Raw genomic sequence first — 21,353 nt, 5'->3', positions numbered from 1 at the left:
AGGGCGTGTGTCAGTGTGGGGGAGGGCTTTGAGATCTCATATTGCTCCATTTATGCCCAAAGTGATACAGTCTCTCCTTCTGCTTCTTAAGGACCAAGATGTACAGCTCTCGGCTCCTTCTCCAGCACCATGTCTGCCTGCCAGTCACTATGTTTTCCACCATGATGGTAATTAACTAGGCCTCTGAAACTGCAAGCCAACCCCAAATAATATGTGTCTCTTCACAGCAATAGAAACCCTAAGACAGAAGCTGGTACTGGGGACGTTGCTAGGATAGTCTCACCATGTAGCAGGGACTTTGGGTTAGGCAAGCAGTAGAATGCTTTAAGAGACAGACTGTAGGAACACGAAAGGCACTGGGACCAAGGGAGATTTGAACTATGGGAATCTGGCTCAAGAGGTTTCCAAGGAGAGGAATTTCAGTGTGTCGCCTAAAGATCATTCTTGTGATGCTTTTGTGAAGAATGTGGTTGCCTTTTGTCCTTGTCCAAAAAGTCTGCCTGAGGCTAAAGTTAAGAGTTCAGGATTAATGGAACTGGGAAAGGAAATCTCAAAACAGACTGGTATAGACTCTGTCATGTGGTGACTATTGCTCAATTCTCATGGAGATTTATAATGAAAAGGAGGGAGCCTGACAAGAAAATACAAAATTTTCAGATGGAATAGAAAGGGGGCACGAGCAAGTATAGCGGAGTAAATCTTGTGTTCAAGGAGATAAACAGATAAAGAAATGGAATAAGGGGAGTGGTGGCCTCGGGGCAAGACCCCACCCAGCTAAGCTTCCAACGTGTGAAAAGGAATTAAAGAAAAATTTAGGTCCAGGTGTGGTGCTGGTGGCGGCGGCGGTGGCGGTGGCTGTACATGCCTTTAATCCCAGCACTCTGCGGAAAGAGGCTGGCTGATCTCTGAGCTGGAGGACAGGGCAGCCAAGCTCAGACAGTGAAGGAAAGAACCTGTCTAAAACAGGAGGGTGGTGAAGATGTAGTTGAATGAGGAGGACACATTCCTGCCCCTGTAAGCAGCTGCACTTGGAAGCTTCAGCCACATGGTTCTGGCTTTAAAAGTTAAGTCAGGAGTGTGCCTGCATGGAGGCCTAGGGAGGCAGTTGTGTGAAACTGTATTGCTGAAGTCTAGATTGCCTCGGAGACCCCTAAAATGTTGGAGATGCCAGAGCTGTGAGACATCTGGGGAGGAGAGCTGCTAACACGGAGGGGAACCAGCCCAACAGAGAGAACTATGTTGCGATCAACAAAGGGGAAAGGGGTTGGAGATCTACAGATCTACAGTGCTTTGATACCAGACTTATGGGAGCAGAGTAGGGGGTTTGTTCAGCTGGGGTTTGGTCATAATTTCATCTGGATTTCCCCACTCTCTTCCCTTTCTCCATTTTGGAATGGCAATGTATGTCATGCGCATATGTGTTGGAAGTATGCAACCATTTTTTTTTAAATTTTGACTTTATAGGAGATTATCATTTTCTGGTATCTTCTATAATTTCTTTCTTTAAACGCTCGAAGTTTTTATTATATAGGTCTTTCACTTGTTTGGTGAGTGTTACCCAAAGATATTTTATGTTGTTGTGGCTATTGTAAAAGGTGATGTTTCTCTGATTTCTTTCTCAGCCCATTTATCATCTGTATATAGTAGGGCTACTGACTTTTTTTTTTTTTTTTAGTTAATCTTGTATCCTGACACTTTGCTGAAGGTGTTTATCAGCTGTAGGAGTTCCCGGGTAGAGTTTTTCTGGGTCACTTATGTAAACTATCATATCATCTGCAAATAGTGAAAGTTTGACTCCTTCCTTTCCAATTTGTATCCCCTTGATCTCCTTTTGTGTCTCACTGTTCTAGCTAGAACTTCAAGTACAACATCGAAGAGATATGAAGAAAGTGGGCAGCCTTGTCTTATTCCTGATTTTAGAGGAATCACATTGAGTTTCTCTCCATTTAGTTTAGTGTTGGCTCCTGGTTTGCTGTGTATTGCTTTTATTATGTTTACATATGTTCCCGTTATCCCCGATGTCTCCAAGCCCTTTATCACGAAGGGGTGTTGGAATTTGTCGAAGGCTTTTTCAGCATTTAGTGAGATGATCATGAGGTTTTCTTTTTCAGTTTGTTTACATGGTGGATCACATTGATAGATTTTTGTATGTTGAACCATCCCTGCATCCTTGGGATGAAGCCCACTTGGTCATGATGATGAGTTCTCTGATGTGTTCTTGGATTTGATTTGCCAGTGTTTCACTGAGTATTTTCGCATCGATGTTCATGAGGGATATTGGTCTGTAGTTATTTCTGTTGTGTCTTTGTGTGGCTTAGGTACTAAGGGAACTGTGTAGCCTTGTAAGAAGATTTTGGAAATGATCATTCTGCTTCTATTGTGTGGAACAATTTGAGGAGTATTGGTATTAGCTCTTCTTTGAATTACTGGTAGAATTCTGCACTGAAACCATCTGACACTGAACTTTTTTTTTTTTTTTGGTTGGGAGACTTTTGATGACTGCTTCAGTTTCATTACGGGTTATAGGTCTATTTAAATTGGTTATATGTTCTTGATTTAATTTTGGTAACTGATATCTATTCAGAAAATTGTCTATTTCTATTGTATTTTAGAATTTTGTGAAGTATAGGTTCTGGGCAGGATGTGCACGTCCTCCTCTCCCAGACCTCAGCCATGGAAGCTGCAAGCTTGTCTGGGACAGTATATATTATATATATGGCAATACATATATAATTATAATCATTATTATTATTAATCTTCTCCATGCTCATCAGAAGGCTGTCACCGGCTGCGCAGCACGGGCCGGAACTCTGGCTACCGCGCGTGCGCAGCGCTACCCCCCCCCCAGGGCGGGGCCTGACGCAGGCGCAGGCGCGCGGGGCGGACCCGTGCGCGCGCGGTCCCGCTTGTGCCATGGCGCTCCGGCCGCCGAGGACTTTCAGGCGGCGCCAGGTTGAGCCCAGCGACAGCGAGGGCGACGGCGAGGGCGCGGGCTTGGAGGAGCAGCCCGGCGCGGTGCCGGCGGGGGCAGGCGGCAGAGCAGAGCGAGCGGAGCCGCCGCGCAGGGCCCGTGGCTCCCGGGGCCGAGGTCGGGTGTGGGCGAGTTCCCGCCGCAGCCCGGGATCTGCTCCCCGCAGCGGCCGCGGCGCAGGTGACCCAGGGCCGGGGAGGGCTCCCGGTGCTGCCCGGGCGCTGGCAGGCCCCGTAGGTTTTGCTGGCACGTCGCAGTTTGCATGCGCAGGCGACCCACACCTGGGTCCTCAGAGAGGGGCCCAGCTACTCCCGGTGCTGGTAAAAGTAGCCGAAAGTTAGACGTGCCTTTTGGAAATTTCTTAGCGGTTTTCCAAGGACACCCGACGATTTACTTAAAGAGTAAGAGTTCGGAACTCTGTCATTGGAAAAAGTTTCTACACCCGGATAAGCCTCTCTGCCCACGCGGCAATCCAAATCAGACCAAACCGAATTAGGGGAAAAAGAAAAAAAAACGTTGAATGGGTACAGAGCTCCCAGAGAGGAGTTGGGAGACAGTAAGGACCAGGAGTGTGTTCTCTGGGGGACAGTTAATACCCTGTGGGAGTGGTCTTGACTATCTCTGGGGGAAGGGCCATCGTTTGGCGGGCTTTCTGAGATGCAGTAGGGTTTGCAGGGAGGTGGGGGAGAGGACCTTGGGTGGAACCTCCTCCGCCATAACATTCCCATTCCAGACTCTGGGTGTGTGGATGCCTGGGGCTGGGGTGAAGCTTATACCCTAACAGTCCTTTTAAAGATCAGTTATCGTCAGTAACGACAAAAAGTGGACACAAATAATGTAAAACGATGTGTTGTGGCTGAGATTGGTGACACTATGGACTGTTCCGTTCATGTCATCAAATGCAAAGTCTCTTGGACTACAGAGGTCGCTCAGCGGTTAGGAGCACTGTTCTTCTAGAGGAACTAAGTTCAGTGTCCAGCATCCCCACATAGAGGCTCAGAGTGGTCTGTAGCTCTAGGTTGGGAACCCTCTTTGACCTTGTCGGGCCAGATGCACATACCATGTATACGAGCATAAGTACATACATACATGCATGCATGCAAGCAGAACACTCATACTTCATCAGTCCTCAAGTCCTGGCTTTTCTCCCAACCAAATGCTTACTTGTAAATGAAAGTTGGGTATACTTAATGGTGCACAAGATGATTTGAAATACCTTGGGTTGTTTACACAGATCTAATTTTATTTCATGGTGGGAACACATAAAATCCTTCAGCCATTTCCAAGTAGAGCATACAGCAAAACACACTGATACCTACTAACATCTCTGTTGTACAATAGATACCCTAAACTTAGATACCGTAAACTTACTCTTGTAGAATTTTGTAACCTTTGCCAACATATCTCCACGACCAGCCGATATTAACCACCATTCTGCTCTGTCTCTCTGAGTCCCTCCAGTTTGTTCCGATTCTACATCTGAATGAATACTCGCTTATCTCACGTAAAATAATGTCTTCAAGGTTCAGGATCTTGGTGGATTTTTTTTTTTTTTTGGCCACTGTAGGGGCTCTCTCCTCTGTTCATCTAGAGTTTGAATGATCGTTTGTATTGGCGACTTAAAGTATGTCAGTCATCTGCTTCACCTTGAGTACTGAAGCTCAGACTCACCGTTACTTCCCATCTAGAACAGTGATTTTCAAACTTATTTTGCCTTTGGACTTTCTTTGTAACTCATAAAAATAGAGGTTCCGAAGAGATTTTGTGGGTTTTGTTACCTCTATCCTAAAGAAGATGTGTATTCAGTTCAAGACGTAATAAAATTAATCATTTTCATTGTTTCGTCAACCAGTGTGAATGAAACTGGCTTTTTCCCCCTCCTGGAATATGGGAGTTGTTAGCTGCCTGACCCAGGTGCTGGGAACCAAACTTGGCTTCTGAGAGGACAGTATGTGTGTGTCCTTGAGCTCTGCTCTGCCTCCTGCCTGCCCTTTAAAACCTTTATTTGTTCCAGTCCTTTCTGAGCTCCATACAGTATTGAAATAAGAGGGAGTCTTATGAATTGTATATGTTTATTTTGGCTATTGGTTCAAATATTTTGACTTTTCTCGATTATAAAGGTGTCATCTTAGAATCTGGAACAGCTGATCTCTCAACGGATGAAGAGGAAGAAACACATCCCTCCTCGGAAAGTAAGGGTGATCAGAGTCCAGGCTCCGAAAGCTCTAGTTCTCTGGAAGACAAAGAAGTTTCACCCATAGGTTGGTAATCTTTGTATTTTACATAACTAACTTAACTTCCTCCCTTTTTTGAGACAGGGTCTCACTTTGTACCCAGGCTGGTCTGCAATTCATTCTGGAGCTTAGGCTGGCCTCAAACTCACGGTCTCCCTCCTGAGAATATGATGTACCACCATGCCCAGCTCTAGTGTCAGTACTTTGTACCCAAGTGATTCTTATTGTTGCCCATTACTCCTCCCTCTCTGCAACTGGATTCCAGGAGTTTGGCTCAGTGTTTAGCTGTGGGCTACTGGATGAAGGCTCTAGGGTGGTATATAAGATATATATCGCTTAGATTGTTAGTTGGGGCCATCCTTGTAGATCTCTGGACATTTCCCTAGTGCCAGATTTCTCTTTAAGCCTATAATGACTCCCTCTATTTAGGTATCTCTTTTCTTGCTCTCCTCTATTCTTTCCCTGGCTCAATTTTCCTTCTCCCTTATGCCCTCCTTTCCCCTCCTCTTCCTCCTAACTCCCTCTTCCCTCCCCCCATGCTCCCAATTTGCTTGGGAGACCTTGTCCCTTCCCCTTCTCCAGGGGACCATGTTTGTCTCTCTTAGGGTCCTCCTGCATCAAGTACTTTTAACTGCTAAGCCATCTCTTCTATGCCTCTCCTCCTCTTCCTCTTTCTGACATTTATTTACTATTCATTTATTCTGAGGATGTACAGGTCAGAGCACAGCTTACCTGAGTCTTCTCTCTTTCCCCCTTATGGCTGCCACCGCTGAGCCTGTTGTGTAATGGCTGAGACTTCTGCTGTCTCTCACTTTCTCTCTTGTGTTCTATCCACTAGAGCCTTCACAGTTATGTCTTCTCTTTGCCTGATACACGTGTTGTATCTGTTTCTCAGGCAGATGAGGTCAGGGTGGCTGAGTTGGTAGAGTGCGTGCCTAGCGTGTATGAAGCTCCGTATTTGGATCCTCGGCATCACAAAAGCTGGTCATGGTGGTCCATGCCTGTAACCCCAGCATTTGGAAGTGGGAAGAAGGAAAGCAGGAGGATAGGAGCTCAGAGTCGTTCTTGCCTACATAGCGGCTGCCTGGAGGACATGGAACTTACAGTGTCTATTGTTTTCAGATGCTTTAGAAATTTCTCGTGCCATCTTATTTATGGTGGGTTTTCCTAAGGAAACATTTTTTATAAAGTATAAAGGTAAACTTCATGCACAAAGAAACCTCTGTTCCTAAATTACAGGAATTCATGTCAGTGAATATATACTTAGACATAGAAATAAAAGAAAAAATAAAGTTGCATTAAAGTTGTCATTTACGGGGCATAAGAGAGGGCTCAGCCGTTAAGAGCACTGGCTGCTCTTCCAAAGGATCTGGGTTCAGTTCCCACCCAGGGAAGTAGCTCACAGCTGTCTGTAACTCCAGTTCCAGGGCATATGATGACCCCCCTGTGGCCTCCATGGGCACCAGGTACACACGTGTGCACAGACACACATGCAGGTAAAGATTCATATATATAAAATAAAAAAAAAAATCTCTAAAGCAAAACGAAAATGTTTAAAAACAACAAAAGCTGTTATCTGAGTAGTTTCGTTTATCTAGTGGAAAGTGTGTTTTCTTTACATTTAGTTTCTTTCATGTGGGTCTCACTACGAAAACCTTGATGTGGCGTGGCGTGGCTGTGTGTTGGTACTGTTTCTCCCTTCTGTGTGTGTGTGTGTGTGTGTGTGTGTGTGTGTGTGTGTGTGTGTAGCTGGGGCCCCGGTGTCTTCTCTAAGTCAGGCCGCTGTGCCTCTGGCGCTAACCGCCTGTCTCAGTACGGTCTGACTGTGCTCAGCTCCTCCACTTCCTGTCCTGACACAGACCCCTGGGAAGTTCGCGCGTGTATTTCCTGATAGATTAGGTTCATTTCTCTGGTGTGCATTTTATGCCTATTATATTAATTTTCTTCCCTTACTGACTAGACTTCTATTGCAGGCCTGTGAATCCATCTAAGCGGTGGAAAATTCCGGAACGGGGTGCCTTCTTTTTCTCGCCTTGAGTGCAAGGAGCGCCCGCGCGGTAGCTGTTTGGTATTCACTGCCCTCTCCATCTGTTTCAGTTAAGGTCCCTGACTCGGCTTTTATCCAGGACGCCCGCAGAAAACGCGCGTCGGCCAGGACCCCGGGCGACTACATTTCACTGGACGTACACCACCCCTCCGGCACTAGTGACAGGAAGAAGACACATGAGGAGGACACAGAGAGTGACCCCGATGACTGTGAGAAGAGAATACTGTTTGCCCCGAAGCCTCAAACACTCAGACAAAGAATGGCCGAAGAAACATGTATGTGTGTAATTTATTTACGGCCATATGAGATCAAGGCATTTCCTTTACTGTAGTGAAATTTCTGTTTGCTCGTGACCACGCTTGCTGTCGGAGATGGGGATGCAGCTCAGCTTGCCTAGCGTGCATGAAGCTTTGGTACGGGGTCTCAGGACTGAACTCAGGTCACTGAGCCTGATGTCTCATTTTGTGTTGTGGGTGAGAGTATGGGCACATGGGTGTCACGGAATAAGTATGGAGTTCAGAGGACAACTTGTGGGAGTCGATTCTCTCCTACGTGTGGGTTCTTCAGGGTTGTCAGTGGCCCAGAGGAGATATTTTTAAAACCTTTTGTTCTCCCCAGCCCTTTGCGGCTGGCGATGCGCATGCCGGCCCTGGGCCCAATGGCTGCATTTGAGTTCTCATTTCGAGACAGCGCTTCAACCAGTTACTGAGCCCTGAGTAGTGGCCTCGTTTTTTAAGATGACGGTAATACTGGCTCCCCAGTGCTGGATTATTAGGAAGAAGAAACTGCATGTGAATAATTGCTACTAGGCCTGGAGAAAGTAACCCCCCAAATCTGAGTACTGTTGTCCTAATGGGAAAACACTGAGTGTTAACGTGTTGACTTTTTGTTGTGCAGCAGTCAGAAATGCAGAAGCGAGCGAAGAAGAAAGTCAGGAAGATGAAAGTCAGGACATGTGGGAACAGCAGCAAATGAGAAAAGCAGTCAAGATCATAGAGGTAAGTAACTGTCTCTGTCTGTGTGGTAGCATCTTGAGGGCGCTATATATAACACATCACCACAACACAGTGACAATAACTTCTAAAAAGTACGGGTGGGCCCTCACGCCACAGTGTATGCGTGATAGTCGGGGATAACTTTGTAGAGTTGGTTGTCTTTCCAAAGACGTGAGTTCTGGAGGTCAGACTCAGGTCTCCATGCACAGCTTTTCTGCCCAGCCATCTTGCTGGCCAGAAATCCACTTGATCTCTCACAGCGTGGATCCTGTCAGTTGTCAGGACTTTGCTTCCTCTCTGGAGGCCCTAGGTAAGAGGAGCTGCTTTTCCCAGTTCTGGGCGCTCTGGGTGTTCTTGGAGCCGCGACCACAGAACAGCAGTCCTTGCCTCTGCCTCCCCAAGCCTGCTCTGCCTTCCCATGCCTCCCCAAGCCTGCTCTGCCTCCCCAAGCCTGCTCTGCACCTTTGCTTGGTGTGGTAGCGATGAGCTAGGGTCGCCAGAAAGACTAAGGATAAGCGCCATAAGATACTCTTTTAGGAATGTGTTCTCTGCAGGTTGCCTATCCCAAACAGGCATGGCTTTACTTACTCATGTTTCTTCAAGAACTGCCCGAGTTCCTGAGAATGCATCAGAAAATCAGCAAAACTAGCTCGATACCTCATAAACTAACTTTTGTGGAAGTCCAAATTTTACAATTCGTTTTGTACATGTGAATTTAGTAGACTTGGGGCTGGAACTGTAGCTCAGTGGTAGTGTACTTGCCTAGCATACATCAGGCGCTCAGTTGAATTCTCAGTACTGCAAAGGCAGGGGTGGATTGGGAGGCCGGGATTGGTTGGTTTCATTTGTTTGGTTTTGGTTTGGGAGTTTGTTTCTTTTTTCTTTTTTTTTTTTTAAAGATTTATTTATTTATTATGTATACAGTATTCTGTACGCATGTGTGTCTGCATTCCAGCAGAGGGCACCAGATCTCATTACAGATGACTGTGGGCCACCATGTGGTTGCTGGGAATTGAACTCAGGACCTCTGGAAGAACAGTCAGTGCTCTTAACCTCTGAGCCATCTCTCCAGCCCGGGAGTTTGTTTCTTTAGACATGCTCTCTCGCTATGTAGCCTTGCTGCCCTGGGACTCGCTACAGACAAGGCTGGCCTCTTATTTTCTGGGTGCTGGGATATAAGCCATTTACCACAGTTCTTAGCTGGAGAAAGAGGCATTAGTATATTCTAAAATTGGTAAAGATTTTTTTTTTTAATGTTGTGTTGTGACCGTGGTATCCCAAAGGCTTGGAAATGTTATTTAGTCTCCTTCGTGTTATAAGTAATTTTTCCCATTGTTTTAGGGACAAAACATAGACCTTTCCCACAACAGTGACTCTCAAACACCAAAGAAGTTTGACACTTCCATTTCATTCCCACCAGTAAATCTGGAAATTATAAAGAAACAGTTAAATAATAGGTGAGTAATGCTTATTTTGTAATTTGCATTTGTCCTCAGTGATTAATAGTTAAAAAAAAAAAATCACTATGTTCTTTTAGTTATTAAACGTTAATATTAAACAGGTTTATAAGGAAAAAAATTATTTTACCATATAAGCAGTAGATTTTCTTTGTCTTGTCAGTCTTAATGACAGGTAATCCTTACATGGTTAACAACAGTAATTACAATGTTTTTAATTTCATATGACTATAGGCGTTTTTTCTACACTGCTGGGTTCTTCGCATTTTGTTTTGTGTTGTCTTTAGAGACGTGACCTTGACTGTAGCCCAGCTGGCCTTGAACTTCTGTCCTCTGAGTTCCTGTGTTACATAATCCTCCATGTTCATCCACGGTGTACCAGCATGCTCACCTACAGCACACATTTCATGTTTGTTCCCATCGTTGATTTATTTCTCTGTTCTAAGTCTCGTCCATATGTCCATATGTTGCTATATCGGTGAATGTGTCTCTTTGCTTTGTTGCATTTTGTTTGTTGAGACAGGGTCTTACTCTGCAGCCCAGGCCAGCCTCAGATGTTAGATGTTACTATGTAGCCATGGCTGGCTTCCAACCATGATCCTCCTGCCTTGACCTCCCTAGTGCTGGGATTACAGGTGTGTGCACCTGTATCTGGCTTTGTCTGTGTGTGTGCATATGGTTTTTTTTCTTAAAATCATTAACGGGAAATTTACCACGGCCAAGAGCTTATTTTTATGACTACTGGTACAGTACCTTCCAAAAGCATAATTCTCATTGCACTGTGGGCATTAATTATTACACTGAGCAGATAGTGCTAACCTTATGGCTGTGCTTTGCTCATGTCCTGTCAGAGACTATTTGTTCTGAATGTTTTATTATAGAATATACTTGGAAGCTAGTGTCTGCTAGAGAGAGAGTAGATGTGATGGTCAAGGTTTGATTAGCCTATGTGACAGTATGGTACAGAATGTACATTCAGTTTTGGTACTGTTTAAAGAATATCTTCATTTTTCTTTTCAAAGTATATGTGCTCACACATGCATGGCACATGGGCAGAGGCAGAGCGTAGCTCTGAGGGGTCTGTTCTCTTCCATCTTTACATGGGGTCTGGAGATTGAACTCAGGGCATCAGACTTGTGCATTACTCCTGAGCCACCGGCTCAGGGTACTTGTTGAATAGCTTCAAATTTTTCTCAAATCAGTTTTAAAGTGACTGGGTTCCTTAGCCACATTGCAGAATCTGTCCGCTGCAGCTGTTTGTTTAAAGATACTTTTACAGAAAATCTGTAGGAGTATGAAATAAGCATGTGAAATCTTAAGGCATACAGCACTTAGTGTCTGAATACTGGGGGTTAGCAGGCTCCAGCTTGCTTGTGTTGGTAAATGACATTGTATTGGAACACAGCTCTGCTGGAATGTTCAGTACTGCCTGTGGGTACTTCGGTGAGATACAGCACAGAGCTGAGTAGCAGCAAGAACAGTTACGTAGCTCTAAAAGCTGAGATATTTACTGTCTGACCCGCTACAGAGTAAAGCTGGCCAGCTTCTAAGTGAGTGTTCTGCAGTGGTGATGAGGAATGAAATTACTTCAACAGATTCAGGATTATTTCTCAAGTACACTCATTATCATTTACTGGTGTCTTAATTAGCTTTCCTAGTTAGAACCCAGCAGAATCAAAGCTACTGCATCAAGAATTGTGTACAAGCCAGAACCCAGCTGGTGTTTCTTGGGGGATTATATCGAAGAGGGATAGAATGAGAGACACTGAGTCTATCACTAATAATGTTCTATTTCAAATCATTCATTAATGATATTTTCTGTATGTTATTTTTAGCTCGTGTGTGTGTGTGTGTGTGTGTGTGTGTGTGTGTGTTTATGAGAGAGAGAGAGAGTGTGTGTCTTTTCAGTACATACAGCTCAAAGACTGAAGAAGTTCTAAGGAGTAGGTTAGCAGGAAAGAAATGTACTTCGTGTGTTACTGTTGGCTTTTGTCTGTGATAGGTAACTTAGAAGTAAGCGGTCCTTGAATTGGTGTGTGTTGTACTCCCGAGGGCTGGACGAGTAAGCTGTTCTTACTTTAGCAGAGCGGCACATCTCAAATGGAGTGGACACTGTGGAGCAGCAAATTCTAATTCCATCAGAAATCACAAGCAGTTAGATCATATACCAAGCCATAACATGTTTAAACGGTGTTAATGCCAGCTCACTCCGTCTTCCAGCAAGACCACAGGCTGCTATAACAGTGAACACGTGGACTTCCTTGTTTCATTAAAAACCTTTGCTTGGCCTTGGTGGTATCTCTTTCAGTTTGTAAGTTCTGATCAATCTTAGCCTCAAACGGAGTCATTGTACCTTAAAACTAGCCTATAAATGGCGTGGTGGCACATGCCTGTAATGTGGGGGCAGGAGGATCAGGAGTTCAAGGACATCCTTTTGGTATATAGGCCAATTTGAGTTAAAGAGACCTAATTTCAAGGAATAACTAAATCTACAAATAAATCCTATGGTCAGCCTGTTTCTAATGCCCGGTAGGTGCCCCTCTCTCTCTCTCTCTCTCTCTCTCTCTCTCTTTTGCCTTTCCCTTTGAGTTGGGAATTGTGATCTCCCTGGGCTCACATCACACACCTAGTAAACCCACATTTGTTTGGTAATCACGCTCCCTAGTTGTATTTGAAAACGTCTTCATTAGAATACCTCCTAAAAGGAAAGGTATGAAAAATGAAACTTTTGTTTTATTTAGATTAACATTACTACAGGAATCTCATCGCTCGCACCAGAGAGAATATGAAAAATACGTACAAGACATCAAGAGTTCAAAGACTGCAATCCAGAACCTGGAGAACACATCGGATCACGCTCTAAACTACAAATTCTACAAAGGCATGAAAATTTACGTGGAAAACATAGTCGACTGTCTAAATGAAAAGGTATATATAAGTATGGCTGAATCGCCAACTCTCCCTTAGTTAACAAAGTGAAACAGGGCTAGGGAGATGGGCTTGGTTGGGCCACGTGTTAGTCAAGCATGAGGACCTGAGCTCTGCGTCTGAGGACCCGTGGTGGTGTGGGATTTCAGCAGGTTCCTACTGTAATGCCCAGGGTGGCCTTGGCTTACAACCCTGCCTCAGCCTCCCGAGTCCTGACATTACAGTTAATATGCCCCCATACAGATTTCTAACATGGCATTGCCGATTTCTCGTTAATGGTAGACATGGGCTGTTAGTTGGCTCTGGGGTTTTGAGCTTTTTGTTTTCATTTGGTTTTTGGTTTTTTAGTTGCTGTTTTAAGTTATGTAAAGTTTTATGGGTCTAATTTTTAAAATCATATACCACATCCCAACTGCAGCTTCCCTCCCTCTCCCCCTTCCCTCCCCCCTCCCTCCCCCAGATCCACTCCTCCATTTCCTTTCAGGAAAGGGCGGGCCTTGAAGAGATATCAACCAAAGATGGCATGTCATGGTGCAATCCCCTCGTATTAAGGCTGGATCACATACATTTTGTGTTAACATTTCATCTAAGGCACTTTACTGGAAAATAAAATTCATTGCTGAGTATAAGTAGTCCTCAGGCTTATACAGCTTTTGCCAAAGGATTCTCCACAACGAATGGTGATTTATTACTTCACTAGATTAGTGAAAATGGAGTGTGTAAAATGTCTGTTTTGTCGGGGAAAAATGGCCTTCATTTTATTATCTGGATTAGTTTCAGTTGTGAACAAGCCTGAAGTCGGGCTGACTTGGAGCCCTGTGTGGCTGACCATAGCCTCACCCTTGCGGTGAGCCTTCTTCTGCCTTAGCCTCCCGCGCTGTGGGATCCCAGGTGTGTGAATCCCCTGGAACTGGAGTTACAGATGGCTGTGAGCTGCCGTGTGGGTGCCCTTGGAGGAGCAGCCAGTGCTCTTAACCACTGAGCTCTCTCTCCAGCTCCTGATTTAAACTTTGTAATGCTTATCCAATTTGATATAAAACTTACCAGTTTTTTTTTTTCCTTGTGGGGTTTTTTCATACTTGTATATTGTTTTAAATTTTTACGCTATAGGTTTTTAAGTCTTTCGCTTTACATATTGTGTTTTGTGCACACTCAGTCCTGATGCTGGGATCCTCTATTACCTTTTTACAAGGTCTGTTATTGAAACCACAGAACTTCAAAAGAAAAAAGATAGTTAAAAAAAAACTCAGCTTTCCATATCTGTTCTGCCCATGAAGTATTGTGTTAATTGACAGTTGATGCTTGCTTTCCGTTGTATTTTTTAGTCTAAATTTTCTAATTACACTGTTAAAAGCCTGCACCCCTGGAAGCAGCTGTAGACACTGGAATGAATCAGCTGCTCTGAAGTGGGAGTCAGTGTCTTGTAGTCACAGTTCTGTACCCAAGTCCTCTTTTCTCTCCCTAGCGTATCTCTCCCATTTTGTGAAGTTTATTCTGGTGCCGGGGCTCAAACCAGGGCCCTTACACACGCCCGGCAAGCACTCCAGCACTGAGTTACAACCCAGCCCCCATTCCTGTCTCCCAGATTTTACCAGCTTCTTCGAGTCCCCCAGTTTCTCCTCTCTTCTTACTTGCCTCTCATGCACGTGGTCCTGACCCCGTGTCATTGGGTTTCACAACCTGTGGTAACTTGCACTGACACTGGAATTAATTTTTTCAAGAACTGAATGTATATGTGTGATTACAAATAATACCGTTTGCTCTTTGCATAATCAGTCGTTGACAACTGCAGAATCCGGTTTATGTGTTTCAGATTGCCAGCATTGAGGAGCTAGAGTCATCCACATGCACTTTGCTTTCTAAGCGATCCGAAGCACTTTTGAAACGGAGACAAGAGGAGTTAAAATGTGAATCATCCTATTTGCAAAAGCTATCACGTTAGTGCTTTTATGTTTCATTATTTGCTAAGCTAGATTGCCATCTGGGGAATAAAAATACTTTTAGTTCTGTATTTAAAAAAAATACTATCTGTTGTAAAATATTAATTTAAGGTGTGTTACTTTTGTTTATACTCTGGAATATTTGTTTAATTACGCAAAGATGTGTTTGATTAAATAAAATTCACCTGAGGTCAGGAGGCTGGGTCAGCAACTAGGGAGGAGCCAGGTGGAGAAGGTTTGTTTATAAGGAGGGCGTGGTTGTGGTTTATACGGAGGGTGTGTGTGTCCTTGGGAGACTTGAGGTGAGCTAGGTGAGCTGATTCCTGTTCAGCCTCTCTGGGAAGCAGCCTTTGAGTTCTTCAGTGGGATGGAGATCTAAGTAAGTTTCCGTAGTAGCTTTGGAAGAGTTGGTGCCTGAAGGAGCAGAATTCCCTGGGGCTTCTGGTCCTTCGGGGCTGCTGGTGGCGGCAGAGCTGCAGTTACTGCATAGGATAGCTGGAGCATAAAAGGTAGAAACAATTTAAAGAAAAGCAACAGCTATCCTCGTTAGGATCGCATTGCTGCGATGAAACACCGTGAGCAGAAGCAAGTTAGGGAGCTAAGGGTTTATTTCCCTCACAGTTCCATAGTCATCACCAGCAGCAGATGAGGCACGAACTCAGGTCAGGAACCTGCATGCAGGAGCGGCGGATGCAGAGGCCGTGGAGGATGCTGCTTACTGGCCTGCTCTGCATGGCTGGCTCAGCCTGCTTTCTTATAGAACCCGGGACCATGGACCCAGAGTAGCCCTCCCACGTCAATCACTAATTAAGAAAATACCATAAAGGATTTTCTATAGCCAGATTTTATGGAGACATTTTCTCAGTTGAGGCTCCCTCCCCTCTGATGACTCTTAATTTGTGTCAAGTTGTCATATAACCAGCCAGTACAAACAAAAGCCTTTTCTATATTTGCACATTGACCCTTCACCTAAACCTGTTCAACATACCTTGTATAAGGTCAAAAACTAAACGACGTGATTTCCAGTCACTTAAGCACTTGGGACAGAATTTGTTCTTAAGTATTTATTTTTCTAGGTATCTGTGTATGTGTAAGGGCATCACACGTGTATAGGAGTGTTCCGAGTTCAAAAGGGTGTCAGATCCCCTGGGACCGGCATTACAGGCACTTATAAGCTGCCGAGGGGGTGCTTGGAACGGAACCCTTGCGGTCTGGAAAAGCAATCGGTGCTCTCGAGTGCTAGACCATCCTCACAGCCCCCGACACAGAGCAGAGTGGTTGGAAACCATTTTCCCACAGTCCAGCTCTGTAGTTGGAGGCCAGTGCAGACAGACGGGTGGGTCCCAGCAGAGTAGGGAGTGAGTGACAGTTCCACATCCTCACTCCACACTGCAGCCGCAGTAGCATCCTAGCTTGAGGGGGAAGGAGATCCCGTGTGGGTGAGAAGGAAGAGTGAAGTGACTGTTAAGTTCCGTATTTAGTCAGTGGTGAACAGTAGATGGACGTGCTAAAAGGAAGGAAGCACACGCAGTATGAGTGAGATGTTGGCGGTGTGAGTATCTCTGGTGTGACTCTGGAGGAAATGGGTGTAGATTACTAGAAAAGAAGAAACGAAAGAACGAGAGGAGAAACCTGCTCTGTGCTGAAAGGCACACAGCCGCAAGGACATGCGTGTAGGCCAGCAGGCGTGATGACCGCTAACGCTGACAGGCAATGGACATTTACACTCATTGCATAACAGATGTGCAATTAGTGCATCGCGTGTTCTTACACACACACTCTACCCACAGCTTCTGTGATTCACTATTTTGATACTGTAGTACAAAGATAACTTTGTCATTTAACAGGAAACGCTGACGCGTCAGCAAATGGAAACTTGGCTCTAGATGAAAAGGATCAACAGATTTTAGAAGAGATGGAGGCTCGAAGGTATCTGTATAAAATGAAGACTCAACACGCCGAGCAAGCACTTTTCGCTGTTTCGGTAGAATTGGCCAGTCACCCCGCCCAACATTGCTGACTTTCAAACTGCTGTAAAACCAGAGCCCAGTTCAGCTGGCCTCAGAGCGAGGTTCGGGGCCGTGCTGGTGAGGCGGCTCTGCTAGGCGAATGGCTTTGAACTAGAAGCCACCTCTAACTAGTTGCACGCACTCCCTTTAAGAAGCCTTTCTGTTGAGAGAATATAATAACCAAAGAAGCTAAGGGAACAAAGGGTCTGAGATAGTTTCCTGAAATGAATGGCGGCAGTATGGCGATGGGTCTGTGAAAGATAATAGCACTGCTCGTGTTTTTCATAGGAACTGTTTGCTTTTGTTTTACTTTACTGCACAATGCAGGATGCAGAGAAGACAAGCAAGGGCTCTCTCTGGCAACTGTGACCATCAGGAGGGGACGTCTAGTGACGATGAACTGTCTCCTGCCGAGGTGACCAACTTCCAGAAACGCCAAGGTCAGTTGTCTTACGTGCTTAGAAGTGACGAAATACTGAAGAAAGAGCTGTTGTAGGTGCCTGGTTTTGTTTGTTGTTTTTTGAGACAGGATTTCTCTGGAGCTTTGGAGCCTGTCCTGGGACTCGCTGTGTAGACCAGGCTGGCCTGGAACTCACAGAGCTCTGTCTGCCTCCCGAGTGCTGGGATTAAAGGTGCGCACCACCATCTCCTGGCATTGTTGCAGGTGCCTTTACATCCGTATTACTGAAACGGGAAAATTCAAGAAAGCACTTTGCATCAGACTTCTGCCTCCAGAGAGGGGTGATGTGCGTGCTCTGGCACCTGCAGGCTCTCTGCGGCCTCCCGGGTGACACGAGAGCATGTTGGCGTCACCTGTTACCATTTGTAATTTAAAACCGGTAATTTAACAAAAACACTTTTAAAACATCACTTTAATGTAATGAACTCAGGTTAAAAGCATCATGAAGCTGCATTAAATCAAATCCTCAAAACAGATACATTTGCCAAGTTCCCAACTATGCATCTCAGTGGACTCCGCACTTAGCCTGGAGCCTCCTTGGGGTTGTGCACTTCCGTTATCAGTTACATTTCCTTTTTCCAGTTTGGTAGCAAACGTTTACTAATAGGTATAGATGCTCCTTTGGGCAGACTAAGAAGGGCCCAGTGTGCCTGTCCTAGAGCACCGTTGTTCCATGCAGCCTTGGGGGACGGGGGGGGGGGGGGGGGGGGGGGGGAGGGGTCTCGCAGTAGTGTTGAAAGATGGTGGATCTTGAATTAAGAGCAGGGTACTAATACTTAGGCTTTTCATTCTTTCCACTACACTTTTACTTACCTATCCACCATGCCTGTGTACACACGCACGCGTGCACACACACACATTCACACACACTCTCACACACTCACACACACTCACACACATTCACTCACTCACACACTCTCACACACTCTCTCACACTCTCTCATACACACACTTACACACTCTCTCATACACACACTCTCACACACACACTCACACACATTCACTCACTCACAATACTCAAACACTCACACACATTCACACACACTCTCTCACACACACACTCTCACACACTCTCTCACACACACACACTCACACACATTCACTCACTCACACACACTCACACACTCTCTCATACACACACTCACACACTCTCTCATACACACACTCTCACACACACACACACATTCACTCACTCACAATACTCAAACACACACACATTCACACACACTCTCTCACACACACACTCTCACACACTCTCTCACACACACACACTCAAACACTCACACACTCACACACTCTCTCACACACTCACACACACTCTCACTCACACACATTCACTCACACTCACACACTCACACACTCACACACACTCTCACTCACACACACTCTCTCACACTCACACACATTCACTCACACACTCACACACACTCTCACACACTCACTCACACACACTCTCACACACTCACTCACACACACTCTCACACACTCTCTCACACACTCACACACACTCTCTCACTCACACACACTCACACACACACACGAAGAAACTGGCAGAACTGAAACTAGGAAAGCAAGCAGCCTTCGGCCCTTTCGTGACTGTGTACCCTTTACCTGCATTTTTACCCCCTAGCATAACCCTTCCTTGTTCTCCTTTCTACATGCTACCCTGTACTTACCCTTCGCTTGTTTCCATGTAGACATGTGCAGTACAGGCCACGGTCTGCATAGGAGGAAGGCTATGAAGTGTCTTTCTTTCTGGGATATTATCCATCCATCCATTAGTATTGCATGTTAATATATGCACCAGGTTCTCCGTGTCCGTTTGTGTGTTGATGGACGTCTTGGTTGCTTCCATTTCCTCTCTTATAGAGCATCAAAAGGCAAGAGTGTGCAGGTTTCTCTGTGACAGGGTGCAGGGTTCTGTAGGTATGAGCTCATGAGTGAAGTAGCTGGGTCACTGAGTCTTAATCTTTTTAAGGAACATCCAAACTGATTGCCTTTTGGCTTTGTTAATTTTCACTCCCACTGACCATGAATAAGGTTCCTCTTCCCTCACATCGTCTCCAACATTTACTCTTGGGTTCCTTGGTGGCCTCTCTGACTAGAGTGAGGGAGGATCTCAAAGTAGTTTTAATTTGTGCTTCCCTGATGACTGGGGATGCTGAGGAGATTTAAAATTGTTTTAGCCGTGTGTTTCCTTTGAAAGTGTTGAGTTATTACCTCATGTGTTGATTGGCAGTTTTACTTCCTTGTTTTTTTGATCTCTGTGTGTCTTTGTGAATTCTGGGTTCTAACACTGTGCCTGAATACAGTTGGTTAAGCTTTCTCCCATGTCTGAGCACTGCTGAGAGGTGACCCAAGAAGGCTCATAGTGCAGCTCAAAGATTCTGGGCTTTGCTGTTCACTAGACCCAGTGGAAAAGAGCTTTTTTTCTTGCCCACCTCTGTTCAGTGTCCTTTGCTTGCTTGTTTTATTTAAATCTGGGTTTTTCTACCTTAAAGGGAAGATGGCTATGGTAATGAAATGAAACAGTAAATGTTATATATTTTGGCATATAGACAGGGACTCAATACATGGTAGGCTCTATTAGTGTCAATACTATCACTTTTGTTACTAGAGTGACTTTTTAAATAAAATAAATGTATAAAAAAAATGAAGTTTCCAGCCCAGCGGGTTAAACAGTAAGTCATAACTAGCTGTTGGTAAGGAAGCAGGCTTAAAACGAATAACATATAGGGACTTACTTTGTTTGCAGGTGACATTTTACAGGATTGTAAGAAAGTGTTTGAAGATGTGCATGATGATTTTTGTAACGTCCAGAATATTTTATTGAAATTTCAGCAGTGGCGAGAAAAGTATCCCGATTCCTACTACGAAGCCTTCGTTGGTTTCTGCTTACCAAAGCTTTTAAGTCCCCTGATTCGAGTTCAGTTGCTTGATTGGAATCCTCTGAAGGTATCAGTGCTTAACATGTGACTGTCCTGGTCCCATTAGCCATTTGTGTGCCCTGGCCGTCAGGCTAACTATGAAATATAGAAACTTCAGCCTGGCAAGGTAGCTTAGCAGGTAAAGGTGCTTGCTGCCAAGGCTTCTGACCTGAGTTCAAACTCTGGAACTCATGGGATGGAAGGAGAGATCTAAATTTCACAAGTTGTTCTCTGACACACATACACACACACACTCATGCACACATACTCATACACACACACACACACATACATACACACACAACACATACTCATACACACACAAATAAGTAAATGAACATCATTAAAATCTGTTATAACAGTATTAAAAACACATTTGAATTGCTGATGGTCGGTCTTACTATACTATACTTTAGACTCAAGCAAGATGGCTGGGGGTGTAGCTTAATGGTTCACTGATTGAGCCCTGGGTCTCACCCCAACATCATAAAAAAGGAAAATAATGTTAAGAGTCCCTGGGAATGTAGTTTGCAGTATTCATTTCTGGACAGTTGTTCCAAGGCTCTAAATATTACCTAAAACTGTAAGTTTCCCTGGATTTATGTAGCATTAGGTTTGGTAAATTTGACTGGAAAACCTATCGCAAGGGTTTATGAAGTCGGGGATGGTAGCGAGGGAAGGGTTGGTTAGCAGAGCACGAGGTGGAGGAGGCGGGGCCTGAGGGGTGTGCAGGGGCTCACGAGGAGGACACTTCCCTGAAAGGGGGGACCTCTCCCAGTCCAGGGGGAGCACGCTGGCCTTCAGACCCGGGTTCAGAGCTGAGAGCCAGTTTTTCAAAATAATATACAAAGTCATGCAGGGAGGTAGTGTGGGGTTTTTTTGAAAAAATGTTTTATTACATTTGTCTGTGTGTGTGTGTGTGTGCGTGTGTGCGCGTGCGTGCGTGCGTGCGTGCCAAGGTGTACACATGCTGTGCCCTGCTCCTAGGGCTCAGAGGACACCGTGTGGGTATTGGTCCTCTCCGCTACGTGAGCCCCGAGGATCTAACTTAGGTTATCAGTCTTGGCGGCAGGTGCCTTCACCTACTGAGTCATCTCAGGGACTTGAAAGTAATGTTTTAGTGAGCTACTAAATAAGCAGCTAACTTGGAAGAAGAAATAAAATATAGAAGACTGTCGATATAACCCAAGTTCAGGGTAAGCCCAGCAAAGGCTGTCCTGGGCTGTAAGCACTGTTATAAAGTGGGAATTAGTAAAATACAGAGTAGCTCTAACCCTCCGCACGTGAAAGACACCCCAAGGCCTGGATCCTGCGAGCTAGAGAACAAACTCCATAAGGGAAGCTCTCAGCGAGGGCTGACAGAGTAAATGACACAGTGTGTCCCT

General features: G+C 45.0%; 1 protein-coding gene across 1 annotated transcript in view; it reads left to right on the top strand.

Moving 5' to 3' along the window:
- The first annotated feature begins 2,913 nt into the window (after positions 1-2,913).
- Positions 2,914-21,353, top strand: part of Gcfc2 (GC-rich sequence DNA-binding factor 2) — a 30,249-nt gene continuing 11,809 nt past the window's right edge. The window contains exons 1-10 of the mRNA XM_051202996.1: positions 2,914-3,151; positions 5,092-5,232; positions 7,303-7,527; positions 8,150-8,250; positions 9,589-9,704; positions 12,446-12,632; positions 14,446-14,569; positions 16,420-16,501; positions 16,909-17,021; positions 19,797-19,996. Coding sequence (XP_051058953.1) covers positions 2,914-3,151; positions 5,092-5,232; positions 7,303-7,527; positions 8,150-8,250; positions 9,589-9,704; positions 12,446-12,632; positions 14,446-14,569; positions 16,420-16,501; positions 16,909-17,021; positions 19,797-19,996 — 1,527 coding nt within the window. The remainder of the gene's footprint in view (positions 3,152-5,091; positions 5,233-7,302; positions 7,528-8,149; positions 8,251-9,588; positions 9,705-12,445; positions 12,633-14,445; positions 14,570-16,419; positions 16,502-16,908; positions 17,022-19,796; positions 19,997-21,353) is intronic.

This window comes from Phodopus roborovskii, unplaced genomic scaffold, assembly GCF_943737965.1.
Source record: "Phodopus roborovskii unplaced genomic scaffold, PHOROB, whole genome shotgun sequence".
Taxonomy (NCBI): Eukaryota; Metazoa; Chordata; class Mammalia; order Rodentia; family Cricetidae; genus Phodopus; species Phodopus roborovskii.
The sequence above is the reverse complement of the archived record's forward strand: the minus strand, read 5'-3'. Positions and strand labels throughout refer to the sequence as shown.